The sequence below is a fragment of the Lithobates pipiens genome, unplaced genomic scaffold, assembly GCF_037356315.1.
Source record: "Lithobates pipiens isolate NorthernLeopardFrog02 unplaced genomic scaffold, aLitPip1_a1.2 Scaffold_16, whole genome shotgun sequence".
Taxonomy (NCBI): Eukaryota; Metazoa; Chordata; class Amphibia; order Anura; family Ranidae; genus Lithobates; species Lithobates pipiens.
In genome coordinates, this window is record NW_027507748.1 from 421,998,572 (window position 1) to 422,018,064 (window position 19,493).

At 39.1% G+C, this 19,493-nt stretch overlaps 1 protein-coding gene across 3 annotated transcripts in view; it reads right to left on the reverse strand.

Moving 5' to 3' along the window:
• The window catches only part of FRMPD4 (FERM and PDZ domain containing 4), a 491,089-nt gene that overhangs the window by 13,434 nt on the left and 458,162 nt on the right, over positions 1-19,493 (reverse strand). For all 3 annotated transcript variants that reach the window (XM_077482546.1, XM_077482547.1, XM_077482548.1), the window contains 5 exons: positions 14,021-14,110; positions 13,437-13,619; positions 12,089-12,224; positions 6,425-7,468; positions 4,898-6,154 (listed from right to left, as the gene is read on the reverse strand). In XM_077482546.1, the coding sequence (XP_077338672.1) occupies positions 4,898-6,154; positions 6,425-7,468; positions 12,089-12,224; positions 13,437-13,619; positions 14,021-14,110 (2,710 nt within the window). The remainder of the gene's footprint in view (positions 1-4,897; positions 6,155-6,424; positions 7,469-12,088; positions 12,225-13,436; positions 13,620-14,020; positions 14,111-19,493) is intronic.

Consider the following 19,493-nt stretch of genomic DNA (forward strand, 5'->3'; position numbering starts at 1 on the left):
TTATTTTGTGTTTCTTCCATTTGTGAATAATCGTACCAACTGTTGTCACCCTCTCACCAAGCTGCTTGGTGATAGTCTTGTAGCCCATTCCAGCCTTGTGTAGGTCTACAATCTTATCCCTGACATCCTTGAACAGCTGATTAATTGCTTCTGTGGACAGGTGTCCAATCTTTAATCCCGCCCTGCCATCGCGAGTGCGCCTTCGGCAGCGCACTCGCATGCTGGTCGGGACCCCCGTGGGTCCAGTTGCGGGTCCCGCAGACTCGATCGCTGCGGGCATACCCGCGATCGTCTCACGGGGAGGCTGAAGGAGGAAATGCCGTTGTAAACAGCATTTCCCCGTTCTGCCTAGCAACTAGTGACGCTGATCTCTGCTCCATGTGATTGGAGCAGAGATCAGTGTTCACTAAATTAACCACTTGCAGACCGGACCATTTTGCTGGTCAAAGACCAGACCACTTTTTGCGATTCGGCACTGCTTCGTTTTAACTGACAATTGCGCGGTCGTGCGACGTGGCTCCCAAACAAAATTGATGTCCTTTTTTCCCCACCAATAGAGCTTTCTTTTGGTGGTATTTGATCACCCCTGCGGTTTTTAATTTTTGCGCTATAAACAAACATAGAGCGACAATTTTGAAAAAAAACGCATTATTTTTTACTTTTTGTTATAATAAATATCCCTCAAAAATATATAAAAACACATTTTTTTCCCTCAGTTTAGGCCGATACGTATTCTACATATTTTTGGTAAAAAAATCGCAATAAGCGATTATTGATTGGTTTGCGCAAAAGTTACAAAAGCGTTTACAAAATAGGGATAGTTTTATAGCATTTTTATTAATAATTTTTTATTATTTTTTTTTTTACTAGTAATGGCGGCGATCAGCGATTTTTATTGTGACTGCGACATTGTGGGGGACCCATCGGACATTTTTGACACATTTTTGGGACCATTGTCATTTATACAGTAATCACTGCTATATAAATGCAGTGATTCCTGTGTAAATGACACTGGCAGTGAAGGGGTTAACCAGTGGGTGGCAGTGTAGGGGTTAAGTGTTCCTAGGGGTGTGTTACTAACTGTGGGGGGGTTGGGCTTTCATTTAGTGAATACTGATCTCTGCTCCAATCACATGGAGCAGAGATCAGCGTCACTAGTTGCTAGGCAGAATGGAGAAATGCTGTTTACACGGCATTTCCTCCATTCGGCCGCTCCGTGAGACGATCGCGGGGATGCCCGCGGCGATCGAGTCCACGGGTCCTGCGAGCGGACTCCCGGGGGTCCCGACCAGCGCGGGAGCGCGCCGCCGGCGGCGCGCACCCGATGGCAGGGCGGCATTGATTATTTGACGTACTTGTACCCCAATATGCCTGCCCGTGCCATTCTGTCGACGTACATCGTCGTGCGCTGTTCGGGAAGTGGTTAAAGCCCAGCCCCCAACAGTTAGTAACACACCCCTAGGAACACTTAACCCCTACACTGCCACCCACTGGTTAACTCCTTCACTGCCAGTGTAATTTACACAGGAATCACTGCATTTATATAGCAGTGATTGCTGTATAAATTACAATGGTCCCAAAAATGTGTCAGAAATGTCTGATGTGTCCACCATAACGTCGCAGTCACAATATCGCTGATCGCCGCCATTACTAGTAAAAAAAAAATATTAATAAAAATGCCATAAAACTATCCCCTATTTTGTAAATGCTATAACTTTTGCTCAAACCAATCAATAATCGCTTATTGCGATTTTTTACCAAAAATATGTAGAAAAATACATATCGGCCTAAACTGAGGGAAAAAAATTTGTTTTTATATACTTTTGGGGGAGATTTATTATAACAAAAAGTAAAAAATAATGCGTTTTTTTCAAAATTGTCGCTCTATTTTTGTTTATAGCGCAAAAAATAAAAACCGCAGGGGTAATCAAATACCACCAAAAGAAAGCTCTATTTGTGGGAAAAAAGGACGCCAATTTTGTTTGGGAGCCACATCGCACGACCGTGCAATTGTCAGTTAAAGCGACGCAGTGCCGAATCGCAAAAAGTGGTCTGGTCTTTGACCAGCAAAATGGTCCGGGGCTGAAGTGGTTAAGAGAGTGCTCCTAATCTCAGATCATTATTTGTATAGAGGACACCAGGAAGCCATAAATCTTGCTGATTGATAGGGGATCAAATACTTATTTCACTTCACACTACACCAGTTATATATTTTTAAACATTTTTTTTTCCATTTCTTCATTTTCCAAAAAGTTGTGACAAAAAAATTACAACTTTAAAATGCTTGCCATGCCTCTCACTACATATTTTGGACTATCTGATTTCTAAAAAGGGGTAATTTGGGGGAAATGTGTACTGTCCTGGCATTTTTGGACCTCAAGAAATGAGATATGCCATAAGTACATAAGGATTTTTCAGATATTTAATTTTATACCATAGATTGTGGACTTTATAACTTTCCTACAGAGTAAATAGAATACACTGATTTGGGTTATTTTCAGCAAAGAAATGTTGCAGTCTACATTTTGGCCTAAATGTATGAAGAAAGTTTATTAATTTGCAAAATGTTAAAAAAAAACTCAATTTTTGTGAAAAAAATTATAAAAATTCCATTTGGGTACAGCGTGGCATGACCATGCAATTGTCATTCAAAGTGTGACAGCGCTAAAAGCTAAAAAATTGGCCTGGGCAGGCAGGGGGTAAAAGTGTCTGGTATTAAAGGGGTTAAAATAGAACTAAAGGCACAACTTTTTTTTCTTTTTGGATAGAGTAAAGCCTCATACACACGATAGGACTTTGTACAAACTTTCCCTTGGATTTTTGTACAAAGGGCATCGGCCCTGAACTTGTATTGCATACACACAGCAGGACTTTTTCAGCCAACTTTCACCAAATCACGTGGTTTTTCTGCTCTTTACTGCCACCTTTGGTCAACTTCTGTATTGTTGTCTGATCTTTTGCATTGGTTCTGAGCATGCCTGTTTGTACTTTGTACAAAACTCCTATGGTTTTCTGTACACACGATCAGACTTTGCTCCATCGGACTTTTGTTGCCAGAAAGTTTGTCCGTTCGCACAGCCAACAAAAGTCCGATGAAAGCCAAAAAAGTTTGTCCAATGGAGCGTACACACGGTCGGATGTTGCTCCAAAACAGCTAATTTGCATGTTTGTTGTCAAAAAGTCTGATCGTGTGTATGGGCCTTAAGGAAGGGTTATAACTAGAGATAGAAAGGCCTGAAAAAAAAAATACTGAAAAAGTGGGAAAAAAGAGGAGTGTAATATGTTCTTTTACAATGATAAATAGTACATCTATGATATGGTATTCAAACTATATAACATGAAGACCTTAATAAAAGATTTCTGTGATTTTATCTAAAGGCTTACATTTTTGCAAGTTCTCTCAGGCTCAGCTGAAGACAATTCAAGTAACACTATAATTCTCATGTGCAAATATTGTGAGAAGAAATATTCTTTTAGAAATGCTACAAGGATGACAAAAACACATCCTGGCATACCAAAGGTGCCCTAAAGAAATAAAATAAAAACTTTATGGAATTAAATGACGAACCAGAATAAAAGTGCAAGTGGCTTTTCCCTCCAAAGTTCTCATTCCAGAAACACTCTTTCTGCTGCTTCTAGATTATCACAAAGCATTTCCCCACCAGCAACACCTTCAAGCAAGCAAACTACTGCTTCACAAAAATACACGATACCTTCATTTATAGATACAATGACACCTGAAAATCAAAATTATTTCAATTTGCAAAACTACTCCACACTGAATTTTTGTTTTTCCAATTTTACTATTTTTTCCAATTTTCCGAAAACAATAGTTTTTTTTCCTCATTGCTTCAAAATTTCTGTAAATGTTGCAACTCTAGTTATAACCCCTGTTAAGTACTTTTTATTTTTGTGCCATGTACCATTGGGGAAATTTCTCTTAACTTCCTGTTCCATAGCCAAAACAGGAAGTGACAGATAATCCCTTCAGAATTAGGCAATTCCAGGTTGTCATCCATCTCAACAGAACTAATGTCCCCATGGGAAGATGTCCCCTCTATTACTGTTCTGGGTACAACCCAAAATACAGGATTTCCTTTCACTTTCAGTATTAACAGTAAACAGGACAAATCTTCCTAATAGGGACACAAACAGCAATAAAAATATCACAGGTGTTCTAATCCATACAATAAATGTTACACCCTCCCACCATTGAACTTGGTGATCAGTCACTTAGGGTATATTCATTGCATTGTGGTAAGTGAGGAGGAGTTTGCAGAATGTTTATGTCCCATAGCTGGAAGGATATATTTTTCTATTGACTCCAATGGTATTAGTGGGGAGGTAGGCATCACTGTGGAGGCAAAAGTAGTACCTTAAATTAGAAGTATGGGATTTTTTTTAGAATCATATATACCTAGGTGGATGCAGAGTTGGTGACTGTCAGTCATCGCTGTCTGCTCTGCCCCCCTTGCACTCACTGGAACGCTGGGCTGTGGAGGGGGTGGGAGCGGCCAGCTTAGGCTCTCATCGCCTCACTGGGAGGCTGGACTGGGAGCCAGTCCAGGCATGTGGGCAGATCCCAACCATATAGTCATAATCTTTTTCAAGCCTGGACTGGCTGTGACGTTAAGCGACAGCGGGCTGCAGCATGCTGTCTGCTGAAAACGGGTCACAGGAGTGCAGAAAGAACTTTTCCTTAAATAAACCTGCTCTATGACATTTTTACTTTGTCAACTATGCTAGTAGTAGAGGTTCCCCATGCTGAAAAAATAGACATATACGCATATGAATTTGTAGGAGATGGTATATAAAATACAGTATAAACCCATGCATTCAAATTTACAGTTTGCCCTTACAAAACCCCTCATAGTGTGTATATCAGTTAGTGATGTACCTGTGGTTTCTTTAATTTTAGAAATCCGATGACTTCCATCTCTTAAAGTTCCAAACATTGGGTCTGCATTCACTGATGTATGTGCAGAAACATTGATCCTGTGACAAGAAGTGTCACCTTGTTGATGCAGCTCTGGATATGATGTTCCCCCGTGGTTTGGAAGAATCGACTGTCTCTCATCAGGGCTTACATAATTTCCACTCTTTACCGGTGTGTCAGACAGAATATGCTTAACATCTGATAAACACAGTGGGGATTCAACTGGAGTTGCACATGAGCTGCTACCAGTACTGCATCCAGCATCCATAGATGAACACTGGGAGCTCTGCAGAGAAAAGTGTCCTTCACTCTGAAGTGATGACATATTCTTGACGATGTGATACTCACAAATCCTGTTTATGCTCTGATCTGTATCTGCTAATTTAGAAATATTCTCTGTAGAGGTGTCATCAGCATCAGACTGACCAAGTTCTTTGGAAGAAGAAATGAAGTTTGCATTGGAAATAAATATATCCTCATGTTCAGAAAGCGCAGTTTCAATATTTATGTCGTCCTTGCTATTATTTTCATTTTTGCTGTTTGCTACACCAGAAAGCCTTGGCAATGTCTTAGCATAGGTTGTTCCTGATGGTAACCGGTCACTAGTTCCCTTATCAGTGGTGTTGTACCATCGCTGATTGTCTTTACGAAAAGCAGTTCTTTCCAGGTTAAAATTACTTAGTTGTTGACAGTCTCTAGAGGGATGCATTTCTAGTTTTGCTTTCATTTCCCCATCATTTTCTGCTCGTTTACCTGCTTGGTTTTTGACAGTAACATTTACGTCAAAATGCGTTTTCATTTCTGCATCTGGTTTATTTTTTCTTTTGCAGTACACCAAGGACCCCATTTGCATTTTATTAAAGTAGTCGGTGACAGATTTTGTCTCCATGGTTTCTGGTTCCATTTCTATGTTATCAGAATTAAGCATTTGTTTTGAAGGCACAGCTTTTGATTGGAGTTCCACTGCTTGCCGATTCACTAAGGAAGAGGAAGATTTAAGAGACATACATCCAGCTTGGTTTTTGGCTAGAGAAAATTCAGTCTGCTCTGCTATCAGTGGCTGGTAACCTTCACCAGTTGGAAAAATAATTCGAGAAGGATTGTCTGCTTGTTTCTGGGCAGAGGCCAGTTCCGAGCTCTCTGTCATTTCAGAGGAGTTTGTTTCATTACCAGAATCCGATGATGATTCGGGACTGTACGCTCTTAATATTGTTACACCTGTGTGCCATAAAAGAAATGACCATGTTAATGTATTATACCAACACAGCAATATTTTTTGGTGTGATAACATGATTAAACCAACTGTAAGCATACCTTTCTAAGAAACATAGGTGTTTCATAATTAAAAAAAAAATTGAAATCATAAAAAAATATCTTGTGGATAAAATGAGGGTTGGTTTGAAGGTTTATAAATAAAAAAAAAAGAGGGCTCAAAGGGATGGAATGGGTCTGTACATTAATGAATAAATGTCACAATGGTGAAAGAACCTGAGGTGTCATCTGCTTGGATTTCCTCCGACACAGCCAAATCTTGCATTGCTTGTAGATTTGAAACTACTACTGCTTCATCCAGGGTTGTCTCGCATTTTTCGTCTGTGTTTGTTGGAACAGCATCTATTAGAGAGACAGGGATGTCATCAACAGACACACTGACACCTGAAGCAGACTGATTCTGACAGTCTTCTTCATCCGAGCTGTCTCTGAAACCAGGAGGAGGGGCGGCAATAGCCATGTTCAAGGAATGCAACAAAAAATCATCTTCATTGTCATCTCCTTCAGGTGGTGGAAGTGAGGTCAGATCAATGATATCATCACTGGATCCTGACATGCTAAGTATATCTGTTCTATTATCCTCTGGAACCATAATATCTTCCTCACAACTTGCCTCATCTTCGTCCTCAACATCATCTGTGGTTTCAGAATAACATATGTCATGTAACAGAAGGGGCTCTTCAATTCCTTCTGTGTTTCCAAAGATTTTACTCTCAGATATATTTGCATAAACAGCATTAGCAGCAAAATGAATGCTTTCGGCATCTGACGCTAAGTCTAAGTCTTTAATGTCATTGGCATTGTTTAAGTAAATTACACTTTGCTTATCTAACATTTCAGGGCTTTCATCCAGCAATCTCTCATAGCCAAGTGTCTGAGGGTTTATAGTGTCCAGGTTATGGTCCCCAAATATAAAAGACACTTTTGCACTCCTGGGAGAGTCTTGTGCTGTGCTAGAGTGTTCCAGCCCTGAGAGAGAAAGTAATGGCTGGCTAATACCAAGGCTTTTCTCTAAGTCAATATGATCGCATTGTTTGGTTAGCTGCTGATCAAGTTCTCCTGAATTAAATGTAGTTTCTATGTACAAGCTTCGGTGATCTTTGTGATGTAATGAACTTTCTGAGACCTCCATATTCCTTTGTTTTAAGTCTACAAATATTTGTTGTGGTTCCTGATTTTCTTCGTAAGCAAATATTGAAGATTTTGGTAAGTAATTCCAATCACAATCGTGATAATTAGGTTTAGTTCGAATTTCATTTCCTAAGAAAGAAACAAATAAAGTCATGTTAGCAACATGGAAATGTTATTATACAAATATATTCTGACTAAATCCCTGACTAAATCTCTCACTGATCAAGAGTATTTTAGGTCGTCATAAGAGAAATAATAGTTAAAAAAAAATTGGGGTAAAGAGCTCTAGAACAATGTAACATCTGGATATCTGCTATAACACCATTAGTGATTGGTGGTGCCACTCCAAGCTGAGGTGTAAGGCCTCATTGGCACTCAGGATAGCAGGAATGCCAGTGTAAGAAAAACTCACCCACCAGTGAGCAATGAAACATAAAAGCATGAAACCACTGCTCACCATAGCCAATCCAAGTGTAGGTGCATTCATGTGAAAGCCTCAGTTAATGCTGCTCCTCGGGCCATGCCACCTGACATGTTGCATCCCACCCACTGGGGATTAAGCCCCCGGTGGGTAGGGCGGAACCTGTCATGACCCAGAGAGTGACATTGACTGAGGCTTTCACATAAATGCATCAACACTAGGATCAGATATGGTGAGTGGCAGTTTCATGCTTATATCTGGATCTCTACTTTTTCCTTGGAACAAGTCGCAACTACACATATCAATGCCTATGAAAGATAACACAAGCATACATCTTCATGCATGGGGACAAACCCATGAACAAGTACAGAAGCATGTATAGCCATATATTTAAAGAATGATGTTGCTTTGACATAAAGGCCTCTGTGTGACTCCCTTCATTTTTCCTCATGAAATGAAAAATGTAAATACAGCTTTCAGTTCCCATTTCAAGTTGAATTGACCACCAACCTGGCTGGATAGTGTTTCCAGCCTCCTGAGGGCCAGCCTGTCTCTTACTGCACCTAGCAGTTGTGAGAGACAGGCTGGGGGTTGTGTAATAAGAATGTTTAATGATGGCTCTGCACATTTCAATTTCTCTTTCTGATGATTTAGATGGCAATAACACTGCTTAGGGAAAAGCAGGAGTATGTGGGTCTCCTCTGAGTCATTCTGCTGACTCATTCAACTTTGTGTAACCTGAAATATAGCAGTTCAGGCCTGTACTGTATTCTCAGTAAAGTAATAAACCAGCTATCTTTAACCCTGTACAAATATGTACAGAATATGTAGTCATGGACTTTGTGTGAAAATAAATAAATATATATATATATATATATATATATATATATATATATATATATATATATATATATATATATATATATATTTATTTATTTATTTTCACACAAAGTCCATGACTACATATTCTGTACATATTTGTACAGGGTTAAAGATAGCTGGTTTATTACTTTACTGAGAATACATATATATATATATATATATATATATATATATATATATATATATTACATAACAATAAAAATGACTCTCCATTTTTTAATGTTGTGTATTATATTTTTAATGGTACATAATAAAGTTGTTTTTATGGTACTCAGGTTCTCTTCTATATTTTCACTCAAGGTCCATGACTAGATATTCTGTTCATAGTTGTAAATGATTTGCTGGGCTTATCTCCCGCTATACAATGCCTTGAAAAAGTATTTATACCCCTTGAAATGTTCCAGGTTTTGTCATGTTACAACCAAAAAAAGTAAATGTATTTTATTGGGATTATATGTGATAGACCAACACAAAGTGGCACATAATTGTGAAGTGGAAGGAAAATTATAAATGGTTTTCAATCTTTTTTTACAAATAAATATCTGAAAAGTTTGGCATGCATAGGGGAACCAATTGCCTTCCGCATTCACCTAATTAGTAAATACAGTCCACCTGTTTGTAATTTATTCTTAGTATAAATATAGCTGTTTTGTAAAGCCCTCGGGGGTTTGTTAAAGAACCTTAGTGAACAAACAGCATAATGAAGGCCAAGGAACACACCAGACAGGTCAGGGATAAAGTTGTGAAGAAGTTTAAAGCAGGGTTAGGTTATAACAAAAATATCCCAAGCTTTGAACATCTCACAAAGCACTGTTCAACTCATCATCCAAAAATGGAAAGAGTATGGCAAAACTGCAAACCTACCACGACATGGCCGCTCACCAAAACTGACAGGCCGGGCAAGGAGAAATTAATCAGAGAAGCAGCCAAGAGGCCCATGGTAACTATGGAGGAGCTTCAGAGATCCCCAGTTCAGGTGGGAGAATCTGTCCACAGGACAACTATTAATCAAACACTCCACAAATCTGGCCTTTATGGAAGAGTGGCAAAAAGAAAGCCATTGTTGAAAGAAAATAACTGAAGCTAAGCCGGCACTCTGGATATATCATCTTTGCTCTTTATTGTATCATGACAAGTATAAAAACGACAAGCAGATGCATTTCAGCACAAGCCTTTTTCACAGCTCTTGAAAGAAAGCCATAAAAATTCCTGTTTGCAGTTTGCGAGACTTTGTGGGGGACACAGAAAACATGTGGAAGAAGGTGCTCTAGGCAGATGAGACCAAAATTGAACTCTTTGGCCTAAAAGCAAAACGCTATGTGTGGCGGATAACTAACAATGCACATCACCCTGAACACACCATCCCCGCCATGAAACATGGTGGTGGCAGCATCATGTTTGGGGATTCTTTTTCTATTAATAATGGGGAGCAGGGACAGGAAAGCCGGTCAGAGTTGATGGGAAGATGGATGGAGCCCCATACAAGTCAATGTAAGAAAAAGTGTCTGCAAAAGACTTGAGACTTGGACTGAGGTTCACCTTCCAGCAGGATAATGACCCTAAACATACAGCCAGAGCTACAATGGAATGGTTTAGATCAGGGGTCTCAAACTGGTGGCCCTCCAGCTGTTGCGGAGCTACAAGTCCCACGAGGCATTGCAAGGCTGACATTTACAAGCATGACTCCCACAGGCATGATGGGACTTTAGTATCTCAACAGCTGGAGGGCCACCAGTTTGAGACCCCTGGCTTAAATCAAAGCATATTCCTGTGTAATGCCCTGTATACACAGTCAGACTTTCCAACGGAAAATGTGCGATCGGACTGTGTTGTGATAAATTCGTGTGTGGGCTCCATTGGACTTTTTCCATTGGAGTTTCCAACACACAAGGTTTGAGATCTTGTTCTAAAATTTTCTGACAACAAAATCCGATCGTTTAAATTCCGATCGTGTGACAATTCCCATGCACAAAGTGCCACACATGCTCAGAATAAATTATGAGATGAAAGTTATTGGCTACTGGCCTCTTTATAGTCCCATCGTACGCGTTGTACGTCACCTCGTTCTGAACGATTGGATTTCCCGACAACTTTGCGCGACCGTGTGTATGCAAGACAAATTTGGGCCAAAATCTTTTTGTTGGCGGAATGTCCGACCGTGTGTACAGGGCATTAGAATGGCCTAGTCAAAGTCCAGACCTAAATCCAAGTGAATCTGTAGAAAGACTTGAAAATTGCTGTTCACCTATACTCTCTATCCAATATGACAAGCTTAAGCTATTTTGCAAGGAAGAATGGGCAAAAATGTCACTCTCTAGATGTGCAAAGCTGGTAGAAACATCCCCAAAAAGACTTGCAGCTGCAATTTCAGTGAAAGGTGGCTCTACAAAGTGTTGAATCAAGAGGGCTTAATAGAAGTACACTCAACACTTTTCAGATATTTATTTGTAAAATCTTTTGAAAACCATTTATCTTTTTCAACTTTTGACACTTGCAAAAAGGCAAATATGTATATTTAAAACTGATTTAAAAAGAAACATTAAAAAAATGTAAATATATACGTATTTTTCTACCATAATACAGAAGTAATAATAAAACACAGTATATTGTTTTAATTATCCTACTTAAATTCCGGATGTGTAGGTACACTGAGTTGTACAGACAGAGAGATATCCTGATGTGCAAAGAAGTCAATTTGTTTACGCCAGCCTCACATGTATATTGTATATGCATTGTCACAGAGGTGGGTCTTATTGAGAGGTGTCATATATATGCGCACTCCCAGTATGGAGACTTAGCTGTCACTGTCAGGGTTTTCTATTAATAATGGGGAGGAGGAGGACCAACTCTGGATCACATTATAGCTGTGATAGCCAGAGGAAATGAAAGTAAAAAAGTCTGTGTGTAAAATAAATAAATAAATATAAACTAGCTAGATTAGAGCTTGATCTATGTTAGCGTCAGGGTCAAGATTAGGTCAAAGCTCAGGGTCAATATTTTAGGCTGGATATCAGTGTATTTTAGGTAAGATAAAAATATACACTAATGTTTATTGCCCCACTAAGTGTACAAATAACAAATAATATACACATATGTGGAATTGCCGTAATGTCCGGAGTAGGGAAATTTATTATGGGATTTTTTTTTTTTTGGTGGTGGGTCATAGTAATGGCAAGAAATATAGCTTTACTATTTTGGGCCATTTTTTTCTAATAATAAAAATAAAATAAAAATCAGGGCATACATATTACCACCAAATTAAGGACCAATTTATCCCGAAAGACACAAAGTATAATTTACTTGGATATACTAAGTAGTTGTGATGATATGTCTAGATAATTAACACTCGCCAAAGTTGCAAATCTGAGTTCAGGCATGAAGATTTGTTTTACTTGCAGGCATTAGGGGATAATTGAGATGCATAGCAAAAACTATTGTCAATTTACCTGCTTCACGATTGGCCATGTTTTTATTTGCCACATTAAATATTGAACGTCTGGAATCTACCAAAAGTCGGTAATAACCTGCTGTTAAACAGGCAAGGTTCATGGCATCCGATGACTCCATAAGTAACGTTATAGGCTGTAAGAGAAAAACGAGGTCATAAAACATAACAAGAGATCATTATTTTAGCTTATGCAAATTGTGCTGTCAACTTCAAAGCAGAACTCCATACTACTGAACTGCACAGTTAACCTCCATTTGCCATAATTCAGTAGGAAGGAAGCCATTTTAATGTATGTAGAGGATGCTGAAAAAGGTAATTATTAGATTACTTTTCTATAAGGTCAAATAATGTTTGATCTTTGACTTTTACAAATGTTATTTTATAGACAGCGTATTGTTATGAAAACCATTGATAAAGCAAATTGTTGGAACTTAAGCTTGCTATAAATAGATCAAAATTTGAGCCATGCTTGGCCATCCCTGCTCGACAGACGTAGATCGACTTCTGTTGAACGGGAATGTCGGAGAACTTTTCTTGCTCGGTGGCTGCAGCCATTCAGCTTCAGCCACCGATTGGTGTATTCTGACAGTGGATAGTCCTGCTGTAAGAATACAATGTCCTGACAGGGGAGATTCCTCCATCCACCTCGCTTGTGTATAAGGTCTCATGCAAAACAAAATGGATATGTAGCTTGAATATGAACCTAATATATGATTACATTTTGTTATGCATCTTATAACATGGCAGATGGCCTCAAACTGGTTATGATGGACTACACTCCTACTTGTTTTTTGTGCTACAGGTTCACCAGTAGGCAACCAATGACAGATACAGCAAGAGCTTATTATAATTGAACTCCAGAAATTAAACTGCTTTCTAAAATGTTCTGAATTACTAGGGGTTAAGTCCAAGTGCATGCCACCTCGTGGACTTATCAGTTTAATTTACAATTTTTATAGCTATTGCTATAACTTCCGGTGCTTCAATACTGAGCCTTCTGCTTTCATTTCCAGCAACTGCAGAGTTGCTCCTGCCCAATCAGCGAGTGCTTTGTATTATGTGAACCCATTTACAAAATACAAATCCTTCTGGAAAAGGTGGAAACAGAGGGGAGGGGCTAGCACAGCGCCTGCTGGAAGTGCCTAGGGCAGTCATGATGAACCTTGGCACCCCAGATGTTTTAACTACATTTCCCATGATGCTCATGCACTCTGCAGTGTAGCTGAGCATCGTGGGAAATGTAGTTCCAAAACATGTGGGGTGCCAAGGTTCACCATCACTGGCCTAGGGCTATACACATACATAGAGTCGGTGTTAAAAACAAAACAAAAAAAAACTGTACTTACTTTTACATCAAGAACATGAAGCTCTACTCTGACTACTATTTCATCTTCTGTAAACATTTCAATCCGATTCACATGGCTGAAGTCAGCAAGTAGGGCTACCAAGTTTGTTTTTGTGTTGATTACGTGGCTGATACCATATCGGGGACCAACTAACAAGGTCACATCTGAATGTTTTTCTCCCTGCTGTAAGCACAAGGATATTAGAGGGTTACATTTTCTACTTGTCTACTGGCCAATTTATCAAGGCAAGGGTAAAAATAAATTGTGCAGTGGAGTAAACATTATAAATGCATTTGCTGATTAAATGAATATGGATTGGGAAAGATATTACAATTTAAAGTAAGATGCAACATGTATATTTGTACAGCTGGGAAAATGATTTCAATAATATCCATGTATACTCAATCTAGAAGACATGTGGGAAATTGCCCAGGAAATATTGATGACCCTTTTTACCAGCTTTCAAAATTAATTACACATTGATTGATACAGAAATTCACATATTGCAGTAAAGATAAATTATGGACAACTGTGTGTCTGAAATGCTAGACTATGCATAAAGTATTACATAATACAGCACTTACAACCAATTTTGCTTTAAATACACGTCCTCCATATAAGCGCAAGTCACTAAGGAACTTCAGATAGTGCACTTTGGCTTGTAGAGCAGATAGCTGCAAAAGATATAAAGAGTGATTAAAATGTGCTGTCAGCTTAGGGATATGGATGGTTTTGGCATTACTTTGCATTTTGTCATACAATATGATTTACATATGAATGTCATTTCTTTATTATGTATTTTTATATGGAACAACTGCTGATATATGATGCAGCACTGGTCCAGAGTAGCTTAGAACCACATGCATATTCACTCTACAGTTAGCCCAATCAGATGCCAAATAAAGCACCCTACACATGGGCTAATTGTAGAGTGAATGTGCATGTGGTTGTAAGCTACTCTGGACCAGCATGCCTAACCTACTTTATTCACTTCTAACCTGTAGACAACAGCAAAAGCATTTTAAAGCTGAACTCTAGGCAGATATTTCATATTTCATGCACAATTAGAAATCTTGATATGCTTGATATCTATTTACTCAATGCAACATTATCTTTTGTATTTTGCCAAAAATAAAACAGGAATTCAATTGTGTTTGTCTGCACTAAAATGTATTTAAGTGTATTTTTTCCTGCAAATAAAAAAATTGCAAAAGCCACCATTTTAGTTACCAGGGCCTCTGCTTTCAGAAAATATACAATGTTTGGAGGTTCTAATTATTTTCTAGAAATAAATGCTGATCTTATCCTGTATGTGAAAAAGTTAAAATTTGTTTCAAACAGCTAGTGGTTAATGCAGCCATGTAATCAAAACTTCCTGTTTAAATCAATTTTTTAAGTGTGAGCAATGCAAGCACATAAATTTCACCTAGTCACCTGGTCTCTTGCATTCCCTTAACAGCAGGGGCCAATTCATTTACAGTATATGCTGGCAAGAAGCACATCACTGTGCTGCTTCTTTCACTATCCAGTCACTGACTGAAGCAGGTCCAGGATTACCTGGACCTGGATTTATATAAAGTGGATAGAATAATGCTGGCCGTCAGATTAAGGACAGTTAGTGGCTGTCTTTTTATTGATTATTCATTTGTATCTTGTTGTTTTTGGCTGCAGCTTTGCTTAACCTCCCTGGTGGTATGATTATGTCAGATTTTTGCGTCTCAAAGTGGTACAATTATTTTGCATAGAAATTTGGAGCGTTTTATATTGTAGGCCTGTAATTCTAAGCAATAACACACTTAAATCTGTCCAAACAAGAGTCTAGTAGAAATCCCGGGTATAATGAAGTTTTAAACACAAAATCATAAATTATAATATAATAAATAAATATAAATAATTATAAAAAATAATAATATAATAATGATAAAATAAATTTCCCCACGATTCACTATTGTTGAATTCGGCAAGTGTTCTAATTTACTATCGCTGTTTTCTAGCTGGTCTAAAACCACTTTTGATGTAAAGGGACACTCTTTGGTTGCTATGGACACTCTCCAGTTGCCAGACAGAAATAACAGTATATATAATATAAAACTGTATGCAGAGCATTGGACAAAGCACTGGGGACAAAAGGGATGTGAAATAATTTCATACAATATTGTAATCTGCAAGATTTCACTGTAATATATGTATTATGTATTATATGTATTATGATTTTTACATTTGAATATGAACGGAGCCCGTCACAGAGAGGCATTAGATGGAGGACACAGCCAGCGGACACATCGGGAGAACATTGCAGGATCCTGGGGACAAGGTAAGTATACCACACCAGGATCCTGCAGTTCAATCCTGAGTGTGGCTCGGGGTTACCGCTAATGGTACTGAAATTTAACCCCGAGCCACACTCGGGAAAACTGCCAGGGAGGTTAAAAGGATCAGTTCAACTTTATAGAAAAAAATGTAAAGGTGAAATAACCCTAGACACCCTCCCCTACCCCCCAGTCCCCATTGTATTTACCATTAGGGTCACTGAGCTAGCAGTACTCCTGCAGCCCAGCACTCTGGGGATTTGAAATGGGGATTTGAAATCCCTGCTCTTCTCCCTCTTCTCTGTGCAGCACTTCTAGGATGGACCAGATTGATTCACTGTGATAGTGCTAACCAATCAGAATCGATCTGATCCGTTCCAGAGGTGTGTCACTGAGAACAGAGGTAAGAGCTTGAATTTCCAATCTCTAGACAGCTGGACTGGCTGCTTAGGTGCTGAAAGCTCAGAAACCCTGGAGGTAAGTACAGAAGGGACAGAAGGGAAGGAGTGGGTTTTTTAATGTTAATTCACCTTTACATTTTTTTTCTGTAAAGCAGAATTAAACATTTTAAATAGAACTGCAGCCAAAAACAGCAAGATATAAATCAATAATCAATTAAAAAATAAATAACCAGCTTTTGCCCCTATCATCACCTTAAATTCAGAGATTTTCCCAACAGCCCCCTTTCACTGGCTGTGTTTAATCTGATGAATTATTCCACCCATTAAGCATTATTTCGTCGGGTGAAAATAAAGTAAAAAAGCCTTAAAAAAAGAAAATGAATGCATCCACCACATTTAACCCCTTCCCGACCAGCCGACACAGTTGTACTGTGGCAGGTTGACTCCCCTGGGCAAAAAGATGTAAGTGTACATTGGTTCACCTTTTGACCACAAGGGGCGTGTGCGCAAACCTGCGGCGCCATGCCGGAGCCTATGCGAGTGCCTGGTGGGCACGCAGAACAACGGGCACCAGTGATCGCTCGTGATGGAGCAAGAGCCGGAATCTGTGTATGTAAACACACAGATCCCGGTTCTCTCAGGGGAGAGGAGACAGATAGTGTGTTCAGACCAAGTATGTGCACCAATCTCTCTCCTTCTCTAGTCAGTCCTATGCCCCCCACAGTTTGAACACACACTAGGGAACACAGTTAACCCCTTGATTGAACATAGTTAACCCCTTAATCGAACACAGTTAACCCCCTAGTGTTAACTCCTTCCCTGCCAGTGACATTTATACAGTAATCAGTGCATTTTTATAGCACTGATCGCTGTATAAGATAGAAAAAGGGAACCACCGCTCCAAGATAGCTCTCCAGGGTGAATGCTCTTCTTCCTAATAATGAGCCCCAGGTGCTGGCTGATACATACACAATAGGAAGGTAGGCAGGACAAAAACTCTGGATAGCCGCACACCAGAAAAAAACTTGAAATCCTTTGTTTTTATTGAAAGTCGTGGGTTACATCACATCAAATATTCCACAGCAAATAAAAAGGGTACACAATCTGACGCGTTTCGCACTGGAATCAGTGCTTATTCATAGCTTGAAAAAGTTTTTGTCCTGCCTACTGATCGCTGTATAATTGTCAATGGTCCCAAAAATGTGTCAAAAGTGTCCACCGCAATATCGCAGTCCTGATAAAAATCACAGATCACCACCATTACTAGTAAAAAAAATTATAATAAAAATGACATAAATCTATTCCCTATTTTGTAGACGCTATAACTTTTGCGCAAACCAATCAATATATGCTTATTGCAATTTTTTTACCAAAAAATATGTAGAAGAATACAAATCGGCCTAAACTGAGGAAATGTAGATATATATTTTTTTTAAATTGGGGATATTTATTAGCAAAAAGTTAAAGATATTGGGGTTGATTTACTAAAGGCAAATCAACTTTGCACTGAAAGTGCACTTGGAAGTGCAGTCACTGTAGATCTGAGGAGAAGATCTGAAATGAGGGGACACTCTGCTAACTTTATCATCCAATCATGTACAAGCAAAAATAATGATTTTTAATTTTCCTTACGCGTCCTCCTCAGATCTACAGTGACTGCACTTTCAAGCGCACTTGCAGTGCAAAGTGGAGTTGCCTTTAGTAAATAAACCCCATTGTGTTTTTTTCAAAATTGTCGCTATTCTTTTGTTTATAACACAAAAAATAAAAACCACAAAGGTGATCAAATACCACCAAATGAAATCTCTAATCTTCCAGGGCTGAAGTCGTTAAAGACTGATAAGTTGCAATGTACAGGCATACCCCACTTTTAAGTACACAATGGGGTTTATTTACTAAAGATGAAAAGTGAAAAATCAGGCTCACTTCTGCATAGAAACTAATGAGCTTCTAACCCCAGCTTGTTCAATTAAGCTTTAGTAATAAAACCTGTAAGCTGATTGGTTTCAATGCAGAAGTGAGCCTGATTTTGTACTTTCCAGCTTTAGTAAATAAACCCCATTGTGTACTTAGTGGGGTATGCCTGTAGTATAGTTTATTTAGGATAACGTAATATAAAACATGCATCATAATATTAAGATGACTGATTATACCTTGACATTAAATTGTTGACCACCATAAAAACAGACTGTATCTTTATAATTTTTTTATATTATATAATATATTTCTTTTCTGTGTAGGTTACCTAATTACAATTTAGCTTCCTTAAGCCTTTCAGTTAGAAGCAACATTAAAGAGGGATTTCACTGGAAAAAAAATGATTAAAAGCCAGCAGCTATAAATACTGCAGCTGCTGACTTTTAATAAATGGACACTCACCTGTCCCAGGATCCAGTCATGTCGGCAGCTGAGGCCGATCGTTCGCTCGGCTCACAGCTGCTGCCGCCGCCATTCTAGGTGAGGGAATCAGGAAGTGAAGCATTGAGGCTTCACTTCCTGGTTCCCTACTGCGCATGCGGGAGTCACGCATTGCAATAGGAATGGTCCGTGCTGTCTCTGGGACCCGTGTGTGTCCCAGCAGACAGCACGCCGGGACAGAAAAAGGCATAGACTCCCGTGAGAGTCTATGCCCAGAAGTGGGTGCAAATACCTGTCTTAGACAGGTATCTGCACCCCCCTCCCCCTGAACCCCGCTTTAAGAATCTAGTGTTACATTTTATGTTGTTTTGCAGTAGATGCAAAAGTAGTGTATCTTAAGATATAAAGGTTAGAGACAGTGTCAGGACTTCTCATAACTACGTCCAGGCCATTATAGAAGCATCCAAGATATCAACTGGTTTTACAATGCAAGTATGTCAAAATCTGATGCATTAACAGCTTGCCGACCACCTCACACCAATATACGTCGGCAGAAGGGTTCGTACAGGCAGAATCACGTACCTGTACATCCCCTCACGGGGAGGAAGAATGGGGAGATGCTAATGTATACAAGCATCTCTCTGTTCTACCTAGTGACAGTGTCACTGATCTCTGCTCCCTGTGATGGGGTGCAGAGATCAGTGAGGTGTCACATGTAGCCACGGCCCCCCCACAGTTAGAAACTTGCCCCAGGTAACACTTATCCCATACACTGCCCGCTAGTGGTTAACCCCTTCACTGCCAGTGTCATTTACACAGGAATCAGTGCATTTGTATAGCACTGATTGCTGTATAAATGACAATGGTCCCAAAAATGTGTCAAAAATGTCTGATGTGTCCACCATAATGTCACAGTCACGATAAAAATGTATTAATAAAATGAATTAAAATGGCATAAAACTATCCCCTATTTTGTAAACGCTATAAGT